The sequence below is a fragment of the Phyllostomus hastatus genome, unplaced genomic scaffold (genome assembly GCF_019186645.2).
Source record: "Phyllostomus hastatus isolate PE091 unplaced genomic scaffold, TTU_PhHast_1.1 phas_scaffold_78, whole genome shotgun sequence".
NCBI lineage: Eukaryota > Metazoa > Chordata > Mammalia > Chiroptera > Phyllostomidae > Phyllostomus > Phyllostomus hastatus.
The window spans coordinates 116,071,203-116,094,131 of record NW_025334041.1 but is presented as its reverse complement, the minus strand read 5'-3'; the positions used below and the strand labels follow the sequence as shown (position 1 = coordinate 116,094,131).

Here is a 22,929-nt window from a genome sequence, read left to right as displayed (position 1 = left end):
TGTGGACTGAGTACACCCTCTTCTTGTAGTTGAGCTTTGACTGCTGTTGTCAGGGACTGGCTGTGACCACTGACCACCAATCTCCACTCTCCATAGTGATCACCTGTGCAGGGGCAGAGTGGAGGTGCTCCAATGTGGTGTGTAGCTGTCCACTGGGTATGCAGGCTCTGGGTTTCCCTGGATGGTTCAGGCCAAAATCAGCCCTCACCTGTGTCCTGCTTGGGGCCACCCTGCCTGAGTTATAAAGCAACCTGCAGATAGCTTCTATTTGTGCTAGACTTTGAGGTTCCTAGGCACATCCAAGCGATGAACCTAGGCTGACTGTTGCTAGTGCCCGGCCTGGGGCCACTTAGAAAGACGTATGGGGTTAGGGACTAGGGGATCGCTGAGGCTGACTGTGGCTTGTTTGGGAGGATTTAGGAAGTTGGGGAGCATGAGCCAAGACCAGTCATTCATACAGAAAGCCCACTGTTAACAGCTTGGTTGGGCCCGCAAGTTTGGTGGGGCAGAGCCTCAGGGGATCTCCAGGGTGGGGCAAAGAGTGTTAGCCAGGTTGATGAAGTCTCAGGTATTGCACTGGCCTGCCAGTTCTGTGGCTCTATGCAAGGACGGCTCAGAAAAAGGACAATGGCCTCTGCCCGCCTTTCTGTCTGGGAGAAAGCTGTCCCCCAGCTCTCGTCTTGATGCCAGATACTTCAGTTCCTCCCTGTATGCCACCAGTACCTTTCAAGCTGCTACCCCATTGCTGGAGCTCAGAGAGAATGAGCCTGTATAAGTTGATATATGAGTTCATTAAGAGGAATTGTTTGGAACTCCAGTAGTTTCTTCCACCAACCCAATCCCTGCTGATTATTGCTCCAGATGTTACGGGGCTTATCTTCTGGCACTGGAACCCTGAGCTCGGGGACCTGGTGTGGGATTGGGGCTCCTTGCTCCTGAGATATCCCTCCTGAATTTTTATCTGCCTCACGTGGATATGAGACCTGTCCATTCTACATCTCTGGTCCTCCTATCAGTCTTGCTGGATGGGGTTTCTTTAATTCTGTAGTTGTCAGACTTCCATTCAGTTTGATTTCTGAGAGTTCTGAGTGATGGTTATTCTACAGTGTAGTTGTAATTTTGATGTGGTTGTGTGAGGAGGCAAGCCATGTTTACCTACACCTCCATCTTGAACAAAAGTCTAAAATTTTTAAATAGAGTTGAAAGTAGACAGGCATTCAAGAACAGCACAAACTAGCTGAACTGAAAAGCTTCCCCATGTACATTCCAAATTCAGAAGGAAATATGTCAAACCTATAAAGAAGATATTTTCGAAACCAATATAAGGTATTCAAGAAGACAGCTCTGATGTATGAATAATTAAATATATCAAATGTCAAGGGAATATCCATTTCTAAAAACTTACAATATCAATTATTATGATTTTTAAATTTTTACAAGTTTATTTGAGCCAAACTGATGACATATGCCAAACAGCAAGCTCTCACATGCTCCACAGAATTACTATAATATTCTTGCTATTTATATAGATCAACACAAAACACACCTTCTTTTCCTTTTAGCATCCCAACCTTTCATTTCCTGATGAAATAAACCCCCAAATTTTCCATAAGGAAGTAAATCTTGAGATTATAAACTCGACATTTATAAGACAGGATGGACAAAATGAAAATATTTATCAAAAAGCATTACTAATGTTGCATATATGGCTTTTTATCCTCTTTTTCAATAGCAAGCAATTACTGAGCCCCTTATATTTATAAGACACTAATTACAAAAAATGTGTCAGTGACAACCATTTCCATCAAGAGCCTTATCTAGTTGGGGAAACAGCTGAATAACACAAGGTATGATATACCTTGTGCCCAAGGGGAGATTTAAGAGTTCAGAAGGAAGCCCTGGCTGGCATAGCTCAGTGGATTGAGTGCGGGCTGGGAACCAAAGTGTCCCAGGTTCAATTCCCAGCCAGGGTACATGCCTGGGTTGCAGGCCATAACCCCCAGCAACCACACATTGATGTTTTTCTCTCTCTCTCTCTCTCCCTCTCTCTCCCTCTCTCTCTCTCTCTCTCTCTCTCTCTCTCTCTCTCTCTCTCTATATATATATATATATATATACATACATATATATATATATCTATATATATCTCCCCTCTCTAAAAATAAATAAATAAATAAATAAATAATTCAGAAGGAAAAATGCTTGGAAGAAAAATGGACTCAAATTAGGTCTGAAAGTTGAACCAGGGAAGCAGAAAAGGACAGGGTATTTTCAAACAGAAGGAAGCTATGAACAAAAGCAGAGAAGTGGAAAAACAATTCCAGTTGCATGAAACAACGGCTTGCAAAGTAGAGAAAGAAAAAGCTAGAAAAAATGACTCCTTAAAGCCTACATTAAATAGTTTGCTTGTTTTCCCACATAGACAAACCATGGTAAGCCACAGAAATTTCTTAGGCTTGAAAATGTGTTTTAATTTAGAGCAACATACAGAAACATGTGCACTGTACAGTTTATGCAACATGCATGACTAAAAAGTTTAACTTTATGTATTTTAGATTTTTAAAGATTATCTTACTTTTATTTATCTTACACTATGAAACTCCACAAAATAAAATGTTTTACAAGTCATATGATTTCCTAACATTTATTTTCAAATAACCACATATGTTTAATAATACAGAATGGTAATTTACTAAAAGCCTTATACAGGAAGCAACGTGGTATGGTGGCTTTGAGCTCCTACTGTGGAGCCTGCTGGTTGGGACACCAGCACAAACTCTGTGACCTTAAACAACCTAAACCTCAGCTTTTTCACATGACTGTTATGCACATGTCAAAACCATTTTCATGGTAATACTAAACACATTACTCACTTTGATCACGGTACTGGCATTTGCCTTGACAGTCAAAAGTAACTGTAGGTAAAACTGCTGGTAACTTATTAGCAGTAGCACCAACCATACTGGTAATCACTGCATTCTTCATTACCACACACTACTGAACTTAAAAAAAAAAAAAAATATCCAGTTTCACTTAAGAATGTCTTTGATGTAGCTATAGCTGTAAATATTACATTTTATCAAATCTCAACCCCTGAGTACCCACTTTTTCATATTCTGTATGTTGACATCAGAAGTATGAATGGTTACCTCAAGGGAAAACACTTAAATGACTGAGTTGCAAGCCTACCGAGCCACCTTTTTACGGAACGCCATTTTCTTGAAAGAACAACTGACAAATGATTGGTACTTAGTCTTGCATATTGATGTTTCCCTAGAAATCAACAGTGAGTCATCACATAAAAGAAAACAGCTGTCAATATCTATTGCTAACCATATAAGATTCAAGCTTTGAGAAAATTTTACAAAACTGTTTCTACCGTTGTAGGCTTAGCACCTTCCCAAATTAGAGACTTTTCTGATGAGAATGGTGATATCCATAAATGTGTTTCCTTGACAATAAATAATGAAATATGTAAACATTTGGAAGATCTGCCAATGTACAGATCTGGGTTACATTGGGTTCAATGTAACCCAATGAACAAATATTTTCCAAATGACTAATACATGGTGTTAAAAAATCCTGCACAGACCTGCCCAGGTGTGGTTGAAGTGTCATCCAGTACACCAAAGTGCTGCAGGTTCGATCTCTGGTCAGGGCACATACATAGGTTATGGGTTCAATCCCAGTCAGGATGCGTATGAAAGACAACCAATCAATGTTTCTCTCTCACATCCATGATTTCTTTTTTTCTCTCAGTTATTTCTATCTTTTTCTCCCCCTTCCTCTCTCTCTAAACTCAATAAACATATCCTTGGGTGAGGAGATGGATAAATATAAAAAATCATGGATGGAAGATACATTCAAAGTAGAGGACAGACAACTGGTTTTAATAAAAACTTCCTTACTATGATTTCAAATTCCATATTGCAATTAATCTTTCCAAAACTACCTTTAGAGGTACAACATTAGACTGTATTGACAGTTTCATAGCATATTAAATATCTGTAACTTATTATATGTCAACTATATTTCAATAAAAGAGCTTTTTTACACTACCACTTGGGTTTTAGTATGGCATCAAAGAAGGATATTCATAATTATGTGAAAAGTCTATTAAAATACTATGCCCTTTTCCAAATACATATCTGTATGAGGCCAGATTTTCTTCATATGCTTTGAGTAAAAGAACCTATCACAACAGACTGAATACAGTAAGAGCTATGAGAATCCAACTGTTTTCTATTAAGCTAAACATAAAGAGAGCGGCAAAGAAAGTCATAAAAGCCAATCTCATATTTTCCTTGTTTTGAAATAGACAGCGATTTTCAAATGCTACTTATTTTTACATAAGTAGCATTTTAAATGAGTTTATTATTGATATTTTTAAATGACAGATGTTGATAGATATAACCTACACAAAACAAAAGCTCTTTGGAGTTATCAATAATTTTTGAAGAATGTAAAGGAAATCTAAGACTAAAAAGTTTGAAAACAACTGCTGGAAATCTAATAATATTTTATTATTTAGCTATTCAACTCTGGACCACCTTACTGAGTGGATGATAAGTATCTTCTTTTGAAGTACCAGAGCAAGCAATGACCAAAAGAGAGATGTGATAGGTAGAATAAGGATTCTCTGTTATAATATAAAAATATCTTCAATTATTAAATTTAAGTACAAAAAAGCAAGGAATAAAACAATTATATAATATGTTACCATTTGCTTAAAAAGGGGAGAACATGATGTCCGATGCATATGTGCTTGTATATGCATAAAAAGCCACTCAGCTGACATTGAAGAAGTTCATAAAAGCAATCACCTATAAGGGAAAGGGGATATGGAATACTTGGAACGATACAGGAATGACACTTCTCAATGAATACCTTTAATTGTTAAGCCATATGAATGCATTCAATTTTTAATTTAATCTAAATCTAATTTAATCTATTTAGAAAATAATCTTAAACCAATATTCAGCCATAATTCAAACATATTTTAATTTCTAAGTTACTCTGATCTCAGGGGGGAAAATCTTATCCTTTTTATAGGCACTGAGGCAAAATAATACAAACGGTACTTATGCCAGAAGAATAACTGCTGGTCAATCTAAGTTCTAGGACACAAGAGGGAAATAGTTTTTTAAACCTATAAATAGATCTGTTATCTGAAAAAAAATGCAAACAGTAATGAATAAATATTCTTGTGAAAACAAGTTATTTTATTAACTCTTTTATACATAAAAGATGTCCATGGTAGAATTAAAACAAAATTAGATTTGCACAAGAAAATATCAGTGAGCTTGAAAACATTGAAAAAGAAATTATCCAAAAGGAAGTACAAAGAGTAAAAAAGAAAAAACAGTAATTCTCAGTGAACTTGGGACAATATTAAGCTATCTAACATACTTTTCACTGGAATCTAAAAATCAAAGAGTGTGAAAAGAAAAAATATGAGATAATAATAAAGAATATTTTTCCAAACTTGCTACAAACTATAATCTACAGATCCAAGATACTTGGTGAATCACAAACAGGATAAACTCAAAGAAAATTATTCAAAGGCACATTATAATAGCAAGAAAATGGTAATAAGTTTTTAAAAATCTTAAAGCAACCAGAAGAAAAAAGACACATTGTATTCAGAGTATCAAAGATTTTAAAAATCACAGAATTCTCAGGAGCTATGCAAGCCAAAATACAATAGGACATTTATAAGCACTAAAACAAAACAAAAGTAATGTCAACATACCCAGTGAATTCATTACCTATCAAACTACCTTTCGAAAATGGGGCAAAAAAACCCTACAGTAATCAAAACTGTGTGGTACTGGCACAGAATAAACACACAGATAGACCAACAGAATAGAACTGAGAGTCCAGAAATAAATCCAAACATTTATGTCCGATTGATCTGAACAGTCAATGGGGAAAGAACAGTCTCTTCAACAAATGGTGCTGAGACAACTGGACATGCAAAAGAATGACGATGGACCTCAACCTACCCAATATACAAAAAAAAAAAACTACTCCATATACAAAGCTTACCGTAACTCAGAATGGAACAACAACCTAAATGTCAAAGCTAAAACTACAAAATTCTTGGAAGAAAATACATTATCTGGATTTGCCAATTTTTTTGAAACACCAAAGCATTAGTAACAAAGTGAAAAACAAATAAAACTGAATTCCATCAAAACTAAAAACTTTTGTGCACAAAAGGATATTACCCAGAAAGTAAAAAGACCATCTATAGAAATGGAAGAATATACCTGCAAATCATATATCTGATAAGGGATTAAATTTCAGAATATATAAAGAATTCTTAAAACTCAGTAATAAAAAACCAACCGAATTAAAAAATGGACAAAGGATCTGAAGAGACATTTTTCCATGTATCATACCTAGTGGCCAATAAACGTAAGAAAAGATGTTCAACATCATTAGTCATTAGAGAAATGCAAATCAAAACCATAATGATATAACTTCACACTCAAAATGGCTATTATCGAAGTAAGTAAGTGTTGGCAAGGGTGTGAAAAAAGGAGAAACCTCATTGGTTGGCTGGTAGGAATGTAAAATGGTGCAGCTGATGTGGCCGCTCGATGGTTCCTCAAAAAGCTAAACCATGTGACCCAGCAATTCCACTCCGAATCAGATTCCCAAAAGAACTGAAAGCAGGAATGCAAACAGATACTTGTACATCCACGTTAACCAGTACTAATCACTAAAGTCAAAAGATGGAAAACAACCAAAATGGCCATCAGCAAATGAATTAATAGTATAGTATATACATATCATGGATATTATTCAGCCTTATAAAGGAAGGAAATTGATACATTCTATAATATGTGTCATCCTTGAAAACACCTTAAGTGAAATAAACCAGATATAAAAAAGACAAATATTGTATGAGTCCACTTAACAGAGGCACATAAGCAAATTCGTAGATAAAGAAGAGTAGAACAGTGGCTGGAAGGGGCTGAAGGTGGAGTCAATGAAGAGTTCGTGTTTAACGGGTACAGACTTTCAGTTGGGAAGGGTAAAAATATTCTGGAAATGGATACTGGTCATGGTTGCAAATAACATGAATGTACTTAATGCCACAGAAGTGTATTTAGAAATTGGTAAAATAGTAAAAAGTGTCTTCGTATATCTGGAGCCTTGCCAGATAGTTCATACTAACAATGCAATTTACAGTGAACTATTTTCATTCAACTGGTACCACACTGTATCTCCTGAGCCATACTGCATGAGTATGACTTCTGCAGGAGGAGTCGCTAAGGTGCTGCTCCTTACCTACATGACTGACCCCCATAAAACCCCTGGAAACCAAGGCCAAGGAGAGCTTCCCTGGTTGGCAATTCTTCATACTTGTTGTTACACGTTGATGGGAGATTAGTGCTGCCCAGACAACTCCACTGAGAAAGAACGGCTAGACGCTTGCACCCAGTTTCTCCTGGACTCCACCATATGCACCTTTTCCTTTTCCTGATTTTAATCTATATCCTTTCTCTGAAATAAACCATATCTATTAGTGTAACAGCTTTTCTGAGTTCCGTGAGTCGTTCTAATAAATCATCAAACCTGAAGGTAGTATCAGTGATTCTAGACACAAACAAAAAGTATTTACCATGTAAATATTAACCATAACAAAGCTGGATTGGCTTTATTAATATTAAACAAGAAACACTTCAGAACAAAAAACATTACCAGAAATAAAAAGGTACACACATGATGATAGCAAGTCAACTCATCAAAAATACATAATCCCAAATATGCACATCAAGTAATAGATTCAAAATACATGAAATAACTAATCAACAAAACTAAAAGGACAAAAAAAGGACAATTTAACACTGCTCTCAGGAATTGACAGAAATAATAAGTGGAAAATCAATAGGGATTTAAATACAGTAATACAACTTAAACTAATCAGCAGAGAGCAGTCTACCCCACAACTACAGAAAACACATTTTTTCAAATGGACACCGAACACTCACCAAGACAGACCATGTAATGAACCATAAAACAAGTCTATTGTTAGTTGTCCAGGCCCAGGGAGAAACCAGAGGCAACATTTCCTAAAGTTATTTGACCATAAACCCTTTTTTTGCAAAGGTTTCTCTCCAAGGACAACTGTTTCTCAGAACCCTTGGGAAAAGCTATACCACCCATTTTCAACACCTCTTCCTATTTCTCCTCCTAATTGTGACTAACAAAATAAGGGACTCAATAAAAAAAATGTTCTTTCCTTGACTACCCAGCCAGAATTAGTCAATCTTATGAAGTACATGCAAAAGTCCTAAGACAGGAATGAGCTTGACATATTTGGAGAACAGAAAGGGGCCAGAATGACTAGAAGGATCTAAGTGGTAGGAGATGAAATCAGATAGTTAAACAAAGCCTTGGTTGGAATATTGTCCCATTAATACTGAGGTTGCAGGTTTGATCCCCAGTCAGGGCACATACAAGAATCAACCAATGAATACATAAATAAGTGGAACAACAAATTGATGTCTGTCTGTCTGTCTGTCTCTCTCTCACTCAAATCAATTTTAAAAATTAAAAAAAAAAGAAAATTACACAGAGGTCAGAGCATGTAAGCCCTTCTAGGCCCTAAGGATTTTGAACGTTAATTCTAAGTATGATGGGACTTTTTGAAAAAAGAATATTATCTCATTTACAATGTTAATGAATCTCTCAAGCTGCTATGTAAAAAAAAGAATGGAAACTAAGCAGCTGGTTAGGAAACTTGGGCAATAGCATGAGAGGTGGCTAAAACCAGAGTGGCTTAGACCAGACAAATGTGTCAGAGAAAAAAATGCCCAGGCAAGTCTATATAAATTGTGCTGAGATGCTTTAAAGCATTTTCTTTTCTTGGATCCCAAGACATCTCATTCTCCAATTCATGAGATGCTTAACCTGATTCCTTACATGATCACTCACCTCCCCAACCTCTTCAAGTTGGAAATGTTTGAAGGCGAAGTCACTGAGACTCTTTTTTTCTAGCTACTCTCATTACTATGGTGATTTTATCCAAACACTTGACTTTACATAATAATAATTCAACTTTATATCTCCATTCTAGGCCTTCCCCTAAACTCTAAACTCATGCATACATTGACTAAATCATAAACATCTCAAATTTAAGATAACCCAAAATTGAACTCCTAACCTGCCCCCTCCAAACATGGGTCTGTTAAACCTCCTCTCAGATTGTATCAACTCCATTATTGCACATACTCAGGGATGAACTTTAAGAGATATCCGAGACTCTTCCATTCTCTCACCCCCACTTCAAGTCTGTCAGCAAATCCTTTCAGCTCCGCCTTCAAAACACATCCAGTAACCAACCACTTCTTACCCTCCTCCACCGCTATGACTCAGTCCAAGCCATCATCATCTCTCACTGGGAATACTGCTGTTTTTTTAACTGTTCTTCCTGGTTTTCCCTTGCCACTGCTTATGCCACTCCCCAACTGTACTCTACTCTCAACATAGCAGTCAAGTGATTCTAGTAAGTCTAAATTAGAGCATGTCATCAACTGCTCAAAACCCTCCAATGGCTGTCTCACTCTAGTAAAAATCTTACAATGGTCTTCAAGGCCTAGTATCATTTGACCACAACATCTTTGGGCCTCAGCAACAGGCATTTACCTCCTGACCTCATATCTGGCTACTCTGCCCCAGGTCACCTCATTCCAGCTTCAGTGACCTACTTGTCTGTCAAATACTGCAGGCCTGCTCTAGTCTCAGGACCTTTGAACTTGCTGTGTCCTTGGGCCTAAAATTATCTAGAATGCAAACCTGTTCTTTTACCTACTTCAAGTTTCCACTCAAATGTCATCTGGATAAAGTCCTCCTCTTCCATACTGTTTAAAATTGCAAACTTCTCTCATCCTTTAACAATGCAAATGTGCTAGCTCTGCTTTATTTGCTTTATAAGTTTATATAGCACTTTCCTCTATCGAAAATACTACCTATTACACTTATTCACTTTATTTATTGCCTATCTCCTCCAACTGGAATATAAACTCTAGGGATTTTTGTTTGTCTCATCTCCTGTTACACACGGGCTCCCTAGAGCAGTACCTTTCAAATAGAACTCAGTTTGTTCGCTACTAATCACTGAATGTTAAATAAAGCCTCTCCAGAAGTGCCAGGTTTGTTAGGCCCAATTCAAATTCTGGGATTAATCTAACTAAAATACACCAATTCCTTTGTCAGTATTTATAGTATATGTATAATAGTCAAAATTCATAAATGTTTTTAGTTTTGTTTTTTTTAAATAATCTAAGATACTTACCTGACAATTATAGATTGCTTACTGATTCCAAATAGTTCAACTTCTTACTCTGGCATTAGTATAAACAGAAAGAACAGAAGGTTTCAGCTACAAGGCCTAGGTCTAGCATTTACCAGTAGTGTGACTCAAGGCAATTTATCCTCCTCCTAGTTTCTCATCAGTAAAACACTAAGGTGGGGGTGGATTAAAGACCGACCAGCCTGCCTTAGATACCCCACACCTAATCATATTATTATTGTGGAAAACAAAAATATATCAGAAAGTGCTTTATAAACTATAAATGGCATACAAGTATGAGTTAAATGTGCATAATGCATTCTGGAAAAACCTCAAATGGAACAGAAAAGTTCAGTGTTTGAGGCAGCCCAGCCCACCACACCTCCCTGCCCCTAACACTAAACTCTGCTTTCAGAGTTAGACTGGCTCTTCCACTTACTGTAGCTTAAACAAGTTACCCAACCACTGAGTCATTGTTTCCACATCCATAAATGGATATAACACAAACCTCATAGCATCCTTTTGAAGATTAAAGATTATATGTACACGTAAGTAACATACCTATGGAATACAGCATTTTTATTTGTTGCTGTCTTGTTCTTTCAAATGGAGAAAAGCCCAAATGCAAACAGTATAACCTACGCCCCAGAGATAGAAAGGATGATTTTGACTTGCAAACTGCATGTGAAAGGACAGATGGAAAGTGAGAAAAAGCTAGAGGTAATCAAACAATAATTTTAACAGTTTTCCTATTAAATTTCTTTCCCTCTTTCCTTTCTCTAAGATAAAATAATAAGCTGAGATGCAAAGAAAAATCAGCTTACAGAAAATCATATTTAGTCATCAAAAAAGTTCATTTCAAAACTATTATATAGTCTTTTCTCTTCAAAGGAGAATAATTCTAATAGTCAGTTTTCCAATTTCTCAACTACCAAATACATTTTAACAATCTAGAACTCAAGGTACATACCAAAAAAATGAAAGTCATGGTTTTCCAACTATAGAAAAATCCTGATATAGCTGTTCTGTTTTTAAATGACCAAATAAACAAAAGCTTAAAAAAACTACAATTTAGATGTGTATCATACAAACACATCAAGAATTCTTGTGAAATCATTCGACTTAGATATATTCCCTCAGTTCTATGACAAGAGCAATTATCAGATGTACCATCAACATAAAAACCATTTTCCAAGGGGGAATCCTTCCCACATTAAATGTGCACTTAGATAGATATAAAACATACCAATTTCATAAAAGATTAAATTGTAACAGGTCCCTTTGAAAAGCCGAAAATGTTTTATTTCTTGATCTAGGGTTTGGTTTCATACAGTCTGTTAAAGTTGTGAATACTCATCGAAGTGTATACTTAATTTATATACTTTTTGTAAATGTTTACTTCAACAACAACAAAAAACCTATTTAATATACTACTACATACAGACAAAACTGTCAAACAGATGAATTACTGACCTAATATGAAAGGTAAAAATAATAACACTTTTAAAGAAAACACAGGAAAGTAACTTCATGACACTGCAGTAGGCAAAGATTTTATAAATGGAAACAAAAGAGCAATAGCCAACTGATAAGCTGGACTTCTGTAAAATCAGGAACTTTGATTTACCATGACATGAAGACCCTGAAAGAGCTAACCACGAAGTGGAAGATACTTGCAATACATATATCTAACAAGACTGCATCCAGAAAACAAAAAGAACTACAAATCAATATGAAAAGTAAACAGCATAATTTTTTAAAAGAATAAAAGATTTAATACTTCAAAAGCAGAAATCCAAGTGGCCAATCAACATGGTGTCCCTAATATGAAAAAGTGCCCAACTTCATTAGTCATCAGGAAAATAAAATTAAAACTACAGTGCAAAACACTACACACCCTTCCAGAATAACTAAAAATACAAGTTAAAAGAACTGACAATACTAAGTGTTGACAAAAATGTAGAAAAACTGAAACTCTCCTACATTGCTGGTGGGAGTGTAAATTTGTAAAACCACTGTGCAAAACTTTAACAGAATCTATTATGAATGAACATACCATATAAACATAACCATGACCTAATAATCCCACTAAGATGTATACACACAAAAGTGCATGTTTACCAGGTAAAAACCATAACAAAAATGTTCATAGCAGCAAAACTAAAAACACCCAAATGTTCATTACAGTAGAACACATAAACTGTGGTGTATTCACACAATAGAGGACAGCAATGAAAAGGCACACAATACAACGTGGATTAATGTCACAATTGTAATGTTGAGCAAAAGAAGCTCAAATAAGACATGTTAATACATGACTCTACTTACAGAGTTCAAAAACACACAAGTTTTCTACAGTGTTAGATTGCAAGGAGCACAGGGGTGTGGAGAGTGAGAATTGCCATACCGCTGTTTTACAGCTGCATGCTGATTACATGAATGTGCCTATTCTGTGAAAAAAAGTTCAATGACATGTAAGTCATACTTCTTTTTAAAATCATACATTGAATGGGGTGCTCAACTGGTGGACCAGGATTTCTAATCCTTTCTTATCATCAAGATTCTTCACCCACACCATGGTCAGAGACTTAACTGAAACAGTCCTATATTACGCACCCCCCTTCAGGATTTAAACATCAATATCTTTGTCCATGTCTACCATATGCCAAGCACTCTAACATTCATTTATTCAAATACCTATTGAATAACTACTATGTGTAACCTGTGCCAGCTACTTAGGGTACAAGAAAATGAGGAAGACATGGTCCCTGGCTTAATGTCTATCATCTTATAGAAGACCACATACACAAACTACAAGGTAAATATATAGAGATAAGCACAGGATATTACAGGAGCACAAAGAACCATCAAAACACTCTAGGGGAGGAAAGACAGTAGGGTAAGCTTCTTGGAGGTGTCAACACCTGAATCTTTAAAAAGTGAGTAGGAGTTATCCTGACAAAGTGCATTCCAACAGAGGAAACAGCTTGGTAAAAGCACAATGATAAGAAATAGTACAGTGTATTTAAAGAAACAATGAACAGCTGCTAGATATTGCTTAAGGATAGTAAGGCAAGAACTGGGATGTGTGGGGGGAAGTGGCCAAGGAGATAGGAAAACGCCAAGTCACGAAGGGAGTTATTAGACCTTAACCAATTGACTAGATCAGACAGTGAGGTTTATGTAAAGAAATTATGTGGTCAGAGAGATTATACAGGGAGCAATGCAGAAGATGGTGTTAAGGGGGATAAGGCTGGCAGAAAGAAGGCCAGTTAGGAGGCAGTTATAACTGTCCTGAAGGAGATAAAGGGGCCTGAAATAATGAAATGAAAGCTGTCATAAATCTGGAGAAAATATTGAGCACAGACATATTATGCAGCTGGTCTAGAGATCATACTTTAACCACGCTAACCTACACTAAGGGTTGGCAAATTTCTTCTGCAAAAGACCAAACAGAAAGGATTTTAGGGCACATATGGTCTCGATTGCACTTCTTGGTTTTTGTTTTTTAAACCCTTTAAAAATTAAAAACCACTCTTAGCTAGTGGACTTTATTTTTATTTTAAAGGCAGCAAGCTGGATTTGTGAGCGCAGTTTGCTGATCCCTTTACACCCGTAAAGAAGTGAGGATTAACCTTGCTATGAGATTAATTTTCCTAAAATGCTACTTGAGTTATCAGTCCCCTACTCAGAAACTTCTCCAACAGTCCTGACTGCCTACTGAAATCAAATACCTATGATACATAGCATTCATACACCTCTATACTCTAGCTCCAAGCAGGCAGATGAACTACACCCCTGTGTAAATCTTCCATTCTTATTAAAGTGACCTACTTACACTTACCTACCTCTGTATCTTTGTTGTGTTCCCCCATGTTCTTTCCTCCGTTCCACACCTACACAAATACCCTTCCTTCAAAGCACAATTCAAATCCTACAATAAAGTAATTCCACCCTCCTTCGACCTCCTAAAAGCACTCTCAATTATTCTGATACTTACTTGCTGTGTTGAGCCTACTTCAAATAAACTGTATATTCCTTCAAGGCAAGGAATAATGTATACTTCTCTCTACCAATGGATCTAGCTTATAACAAGGGGTAAATAAAAATGAAGATATATGTGTATATGTATGTAACATACATATGTATATACACACACAATTCTTTTTCTAAACTAGCGGTCTACAGGAGCCAATGTGATTTCACCCTTACCTTGTATCAGTAATTGAACACTAACTCCACAGACACCATTTGAATGCCACAGGAACCACAGGGTAATAATCCACAAGTACATTATTCTCCTACTACACGTTTTTAGGACTAGTTTATTAGGGAAACAATAATAATAGAAGTTGAATTTTTCCAATGGACAATGTTATCAATATAAGTACATTGGGATAAATATTAAATATAGAAGTTACTATACCAAGTCAAAGTTAACTTACCTTTTTTATTTTTAAAATACAAAATAAGATTTTACAACTACATTGTTTTAAATTCACCCTTAATTATTACTCACATTTAAAGTCACACACATGTACATATACATAAAACACACACAAAACCCACACCTAATCTGAAGTTTTTTTAACAGTCAAGTTCTCAGTCACAATTCAGATTACCAAAATGGCATTGATTTCATTCAGAATTTAGGAAAGAGAATATATTTTAAAATTTTAAGAAAATAGTCCATTTTAGTTCACCACTGTTAAATAGCTATCTACAATCATACACTGTTTTGAGCTGGATTAACAGATTCTTCCTCTACTTGAGACTACTGAATAAGTGTTTTTCAAGTCTGAAGTATGAACTATGCCTTATTTTACTACACAAAGAATGTTCAAGAATCTATAAAGATTCCTCCAGAATCATTTGCCCACATTTAGAAGCCAACTAACAAAAAAGTTTAACAGGAAGATATTTTAAAAAGCAAAAGAAATTAAACAAAAGATGACCATGAAAGTGAATATTGAGACTTTTTAACTTTTCAAAACACATTGAAGAAAGCTTAGTAATTTACAACTCTGAAAAGACTGTTATTCTTTGATAAATTTAGCGTTAATAATGCACTCATTGGAAGACAAACCCAGGGACCAGGGATTCCCATTTCTCGACTCCTGTTCTGCCACTGACTTAGTGTGTGTTGGGCGCATCCCTATACTGTGAACAAGAAAAGCTTAACTGACATCCTAAGGTTGTGATAATTGATTAAATGTGTATGAAGTACTCTAGAACTGTGAAGGAAAGCCACTGTAACCATTAAATGTCATTTAGTTAATACAAAACTGTACCTCTCTGTTGGGCTTGTAAATCCAATCATCAAAATTCTTTTGTGTCTTCTTACACAGCAAATCTTCAGTGAGTCAGTAAAGTACATGTATTTAATGAGCTAGTTTAACAACCTCAGAGAAGGGACTTTTCTTCCAAATCTGTGTTTGCTCACAAACTCTGTCACTATCCAACAGAACTATTTGCAAAGGGAAACATGATCCGACACACATTAAAACTGGGTCTAGTTATTGATAAGCCGATACCAAATGACTGAAAACTATTGGAAATCACAGTGGAACTTTGTTAACTTAACAGAAATGTGACGCCTGAAAGTAATCCCAGAAAACGGTCATACTAAAAAAAAGAGCTTTATTAAAGGGAAAGCCCCTACACTTTTTTAAAGAGCTGTAAAATGATTTTAGGCAGTGTGGACAGAAGACGAAATTCGCTCAGAACCTAATCTAATTTGTCAGGGAGCTCCAGCACCTGCTAGGTGTTTAGCGACTAGAGACTGATGAGTTTGCTCGCGAAAAGCGCTGATGCCATCTCCAGCTGCCCCTCTCGTGAATGACAGTAACAATGCAAACACTGACAAAGAGCTGGGAGGCTACCCCGAGCCTCTGCCTAGCAATACTTCTCCCTACCCCCAACACACAGAGTACAAATCCCAGCTAAGGCCTTCCTCTCCGGACCTCGCCCGCGGAGCCCTGGTCTCTAGTTCGGCGACGTGGGCAAGTTCTCCCGTTCGCTCCGTTCCAGACAGCTGAGCTCCCTAAAGGGGAGGGGGCGCTGCCGCTCTCCGAACTGCTGGAGGGAAGGAGACACTTCCTCTCCGCAGACGGCGGGCACGGGCGGGTGTGCGCGGACACACTCGGAGAACTCCCGGGTCTCGCACCGCCGGCGCGGAGGCACGGAGAGGGGAGGAGAACGCGGCCCTCCTTCCCCAGGAGGCCGGTGGGTCGCCCAGCTCCGGGTGGCGGGAGCGGGGCTCGGGATCCCGGCACACGGTCTTCCCCGGGGTGGCAGCGTTCGGCCGCCCGCTTCCCGGGAGCCGGGGGAGGAGGCAGCAGGTTCGGTCTGGGGCACAGGCAGCGCGTTCTTCCCTTATGCCCGGTCTCGAAGGAGGGGGCAGGCGGCCGGGCGGCAACTCTCCCCATCGCCCAACTCAGGGGTGAGCGCGAGGGCGACTGGCCCCGGGCTGCTCGGCGGGATGCCACCACGGTGGGGGAGGCGGCGACGCCGGCCTCGGGTCCGCTCCCTCCCCACGCGGTCCCCGGCGGAGGCCGTCCGCGCCCAGGTCCCTCCCGCCCCGCGCGGGGCAGGGCCGCCGACCTCGGCCGGGCGGGCGCGGGGCCAGGCGGCGGCGGCGGGCGGGCGGGCCGGCCGGCCCGGAGCCCTACCTGAGGCTGTGTACCAGCTCCCGGCGTGACTGGCTTCCCGGCAGACCACTCGGTTGGACATCTTGGTGCCTGTGCCGCCTATGGTGCACGAGGATGAATGAGGAGGCGGCGGCGGCGGCGGCAGCGGCAGGAGCGGCTCCGCGAGGGGACGAGACACCGTGGGCCCAGCCCAGGAGGAGGCGGCAGCGGGGAGGGGATCAGCCCGGCCCAGGAGGAGGAGGAAGAGGAGGAGGAGGCGGCGGCGGCCCAGGAGGAGGAGGAGATGGCAGCCAGGGCGGTGGCAGCAACAATCACCTCACACTCCGGCGACCGCCGGAAGATGGGGCCCGCAGCGGCCTCACCGAAGCCCGGAAAGCCCTGGCCCGGGCCCCCAGAGTCGCCGCTGCTCCCCAGCCGGGGCTGGTTCCGCCGAGCCGTCCCCGCGGCCCCCTCCCCTCCCAGCTGGCCTCCCGGAGCCACCGCCGGTGACCCCACCCCCGTGACTCCGCGCCCGCCCCCTCCCCCCACCCCCCGCGGGACTCCCAGCACCCACCCCCACCCCGGGCCAGGCCCTGCTGCCCGCCGGGCCGCCGGCCTCCTGGCCCCGCCCCGCCCCTCCTCCGGCCGCGCGGCGAGGTTAAAGGCAGAAACCGGACAGGCCAGACGGCATCTGGGGTCGAGCGGCCCCGCGAGGCGGCGGCTACGGCCGCCGCAGTTCCGTGCACACAAAAGCCCAGGGCCGGGGCCTGAACCGGGGAAAGCAGACCCGGAGAGGAGCCAACGCTTCCTTACTCGCCACTCTAACGGGTCCTGCCCACTGAGCATGCCCAGCAGCCGCTGCCAGGCCCGCCGAGGAATCTCACTGTGCACGCTCCGCTCTCCGGGCTTTAGAAGCAGCAGAGGCCGGTGGGGAGGGGGGGCGGGGGGAGCAGGACGCAGCCGCAGGGCAAGCCCCCTCCCCCAGCCAACTTCCTTAAATGAAGAGCACCGGGGGCCCGCAGAGGCAGCTTTCCACCGGGAAAAGTCCGCCATCTACCTCCTTTCCCGTTTTATACACAGGAATTCTTACTGCACTGGCAGCCCCAAGGTTTCACAACTAGGGACGCCAGTCTGCGGCACAGGCAAGCACATGGTAGTTCGCCTGTGGTCCGGCAAACGCTGCTTTTTGCTTCACAGAGCCACCTTCACCACCCAATCTTGGCTTTGACACTGTAAACATTTACCCTGTTTCATGTTTACCTGTAGGTGCATGTCTTCACTCCCTGACTAAAGTGTGGTATAGCTTGCCTCAGTTTTTCTCATCTACAAAATGGTAATAACCCCCAGGGTGTCCCTAGGATTACAAGTTAATACACAGAAGGACCGAGTACACATACAGCAAACATTTCCAACCCTCCATTATTTTATCAACCCCAGTATTCCACGTAAGGATCAGGGGCAAAAAATTCATTTAAAATTATATGCCCTAGCTGGTGTGGCTCAGTAGAGTGAATACCGGCCTGCGAACCAAAGGGTCGCTGGTCCGATTCCCCCGGCACATGCCTGGGTTGCGAGCCATGTCCCCAGTAGGGGGCGCGCGAAAGGCAACTGCATCAGGATGTTCCTTTCCCTCCATTTAAAATAAATACAATCTTTAAAAAAATAAAATTACAGAAGAATCACAGCAAAGTAAGATATCTTGGACCTCCCAGGAAGTGTTGTTCTGAAGTAAACCATTGCAAAACTGGGAAGAGAGAAAAGAGAATGTTGTGTACCTTCAATGAAAAATTGGGGGTTAAGAGCCATAAAACTGTTGTATCAGAATTTTACAGTAAACGATCTTTGGTAAAGTCCAAAGCAGAAAATTAGCTGACATTCCAACTGCCTAATATCCAAGTTTCCCTAGTGCCGTAATAATACACTTTAAAAAAAAAAGTTACTATCCTATTCCTACACCTCACACCTTTTTCAGGCACAAGGTCTTGTGGGAGATCCCACTCCTAAACCCTGGTCAAGTACTGGAACACTTCTGACTTTCACGCATTTTTCTACACTGTTATTAGGCTAACATATCTCCACTGAATCTATATATTTCTTAACTAATGTTTAAACCTCTCACTTCACCACCAACCTGCCCATATATGAGATGGGGGGGGGGCGGGGAAGAGTGCATGCCAAGTAGGGATTAACAGAAAAGGAGGGCTGGAGCTCTGATTCTATGGTAACTTCCTGGAGTACTAAAACTCAGTCATAACTGATGAAATGGTAAACTTTTCATTGTAAATTTCAAGAAAAGGAAACTGCTGATATGGTTGGTAGAGTGTTCTTTAACAGGTGATAGCTCTTGAAGTTAATTATTGCTGATTCTGTTTATATGGCCTAAAAAAGGAGGGGAGGAGACACTGGATACAATGAAGCTTCCTATTTCAGGCTGGTCAAATTAGAAAGTCAGATCTGAGTCCGTCTGATCTGGGCATCTAGTTATTTAACCTTTTCAAGCCTCAGTTTTCTCATCTGTCAAATGCAAACAGCAGTAATATCTAACAAGCTTGCTATAAGAATAAAGGTAAGTGAAAACCATTTATAGCTCTTCTTTGTTATTATCCTGTGCTCCTAGCAACAATCCTGAATGTCATTCTAAACTAGTAATCTGCCCTGGCCAGCATAGCTCAGTGGATTGAGCACTGGCTGAGAACCAGAGAGTCACAGGTTCAATTCCCAGTCAGGGCACATGCCTGGGTTGCGGGCCAGGTCCCCAATGGGGGCCACACAAGAGGCAACCACACATTGATGTTTCTCTCTCTCTCTTTCTCCCTCCCTTCCCCTCTCTAAAAATAAATAGAATCTTTAAAAAATAAAAAATAAACTAGCAATCTAATTTAGAATTAAGTTTCCATCCTATTAAAATGCTCAGTTGGAGGCTTCTTTCCCCAAAAGACTTTTCTTACTAGTCAAACCCAGTAAATACCATACTGCCAAGTAAAGTGAAAGGTTAGAGGAACTTCCATTATTTCTAGAACACTCTCAATATATCCTACCATTACTACTCCTGCCCATTTTATTCTGACTACTTTATTCAAAGGCAGTCCCTTAAAAGAAGTAACTTGAACCTATTCACTTACCCACCTCCTTAAATTAAGACCTATATAGTGCAAAACACCAGGAGAAGCCTATTTGGCAATACTGTACAATTCCCATGTTATTATTAACAATTTCCATTATACTGTATCCTCCAGGGACTGGGTTTGACACTCCATAAACATTATTCATAGTAAAGGACAAGAAGGAAATCTTCATTAATAGAGTCCTTACGAGGCACAGACCTTTAATAAATAAGGCACCACTAGTTCCAAAACCCAACATTAATAACCCAACACATCTTCTGAAATAGCAGGTTGGATATTTCCTGCATCAGTCTGTACTAGCAAATGACCAGAAACAACCACAATGTTCATCAATATTAGACTTGTTAAATTAGGACATATCTATACATATGTACCCAATAAAATGTATGAGATGGTCCTATATACTGGTGTGAAAGTTCAAAAAAATTTAAAAAGCAAATTGCAGAACATGTAAAGTATATCATTTGTATAAAATACGTATTTACATTCTTTTTTAAAATGTTTATCTTATTTAAGATGCTTATTTTTTTTCATATCACTTACTGATTTTTTAAAGATTTTATTTATTTATTTTTAGAGAGGGAAGGGAGGGAGATAGAGAGACAGAGAGAGAAACATCAATGTGCGGTTGCTGGGGGTCATGGCCTGCAACCCAGGCATGTACCCTGACTGGAAATCGAACCTGCAATGCTTTGGTTCGCAGCCCCCGCTCAATCCACTGAGCTACACCAGCCAGGGCCAGTATTTACATTCTTGTACACTTGCATATACATGATACTTTTAGAAGGATATACAACAAACTGCTAACAGTGATTGTTAGAGATGGCTGAGATGCAAGAATGGAGAAAAGATTTAACCTTTTAATGTAACATTTTGTGTATCTTTTGAATTTTGTGACATATATACCTATACAAAAAAATAATTTGTTTCCATCTTTAGGTTTGATTTTTGGAATCTACATGGCAATATTAAATTGATCATTTTCAGATTTTATTTATCCACAACTGCCAGTTTCAGGAGCCCCCTAATTACTAAACATCCTGTATCAGAAATATATTCTAGGATACCACAGAGTTTTGAACAAATCAAGGCTAAGAGAAAGTTTGCATACAGATGCTTTTTTGATTTCAATTAAAACTGGTACTCTAACTTAATCTCAGTCAACTTTGCCTTTCTTCTTTAGAAACCAAACTTCTTAAGTGACATTTATTAAACACTTACTATGTACCTAACACTGTGCTAAGTACTTTACATATTTAATGATTTTTATAAGATGAAAATTTGTTCCTTTCCAATTTTTTGGAGTACATTTTGTACAGAAAGCTTTTTCCAAATTTATTGTTGATATTATTTAGGATTCCCAAAGATGAAATATAACCGAGTCAAAAGATTTAAAGTATTTTTTAAAGCAGACAACTTATTTTTCTAGAAGAAAATTCTTATTCATTAGTGACTACCCCTTTTATCTCTGATTACCTATTTTCCACCATATATAGGGAGGGCAAAACACAGTTTATTCTTGTATTATTATTTATTAATTATTATATTATTTGTATTATTATTGGTATTATTTCATATCCTTACTTATATCTTTTAGGAAATGATGGCTGGTAATTTAACCAACGATCAATGAAAGTAGATTCTTGCCCTGGCTGGTGTGGTTCAGTGTATTGAGGACCAGCCTTCAGAATGAAGGGTGGCTTGTTCGTTTCTGGTCAGGGCACATGCCTGGGTTGCAGGCCTGGTCCCCAATAGGGGGTGCTCAAGAGTCAACCACACACTGATGTTTCTTTCCCTCTTTCTCTCTAAAAATAAATAATAAAATCTTCCAAAAATAAAATAAAATCTTACTCTACCTTCACAGTCTGAAACTGAAATTTGTAAAAACAGATCAAAATACTGTATTATCAATATAAATATTTTAAGCTTTAAAAAAATCTGTTCGTTGTCATTTACGATTCCCTACTGTGACTCAGTTTTTCAGCTACCAGATAAAATGGCTTCTGCTGTACACATATATGAGCAGATTAATTCCCCCCCACAGAAAAAAATTTAAGCCCACCTGAGAACATTACAACAGAGTATAATATAGGGAAGGTAATATTATATTAAGCTGGATTTGAAAATTGTCCCAAACTTATTTCCCCTGTAACCTTCATCAAGTTAACCAAATCTCACTTCCCTCATCTAAAAATGAAGAATTAAAATTAAACCTGCCTCACAGAATTTTGAGGATTAAATAACAATTCACATTAAAAGTATTCAGCATGGTCCTGGACAGATAACTCAGTTGGTTAGAGCATTGTCCCAATATGCCAAGGTTGCAGGTTTGATCCCTAGTCAGGACACATGCAAGAAATCAACCAAGAAATACAGAAATTAGGTAGAACAACAAATTGATGTCTGTCTCTGTCCCTCCGTCTCTCTGTTCCTTCCTCTCTCAAATCAATACATTTTTTTAAATGCACCCGGCACATGTTAAGTGCCAAGTGCACTACCAACAAAAGACATATATTCTCAGCGCTTACTAAAAACAAGGTATCAATTTCAAGATTGAGTAATTTAAGTATTATCTCAAAGATAATTCAATGGAACACTGGAAGTAATGGCAGCATTATGCAGAGTACGGCATTATTTCCAAGTGATCATAAACCGGAGTATACCAGAACATCTTAGCATTTTGAATGCCCATTCAAAAGCCCATGGTCTCTCCCATTTGAATCAGGCTCTCCAGAGCCCAGATATATATTTATACATAATATACTTTTTAGTTTTATGTATATATCTATATATTTAAAGATCCTCAGTCATTTTTAAAAAGTACTAAAGGTTCAAGCTGTCAAAAAGAAAAAAGTTCCCCAAGTGTCTG

The 22,929-nt window shown here is 39.3% G+C and overlaps 1 protein-coding gene across 1 annotated transcript in view; it reads right to left on the bottom strand.

Annotated features, from left to right (window-relative positions):
* MEMO1 (mediator of cell motility 1) overlaps positions 1 to 17,460 on the bottom strand; it is a 111,476-nt gene extending 94,016 nt beyond the window's left edge. Inside the window, exon 1 of the mRNA XM_045827140.1 lies at positions 16,978 to 17,460. Coding sequence (XP_045683096.1) covers positions 16,978 to 17,038 — 61 coding nt within the window. The 5' untranslated portion in view covers positions 17,039 to 17,460. The remainder of the gene's footprint in view (positions 1 to 16,977) is intronic.
* Between the last annotated feature and the right edge of the window lie 5,469 nt (positions 17,461 to 22,929).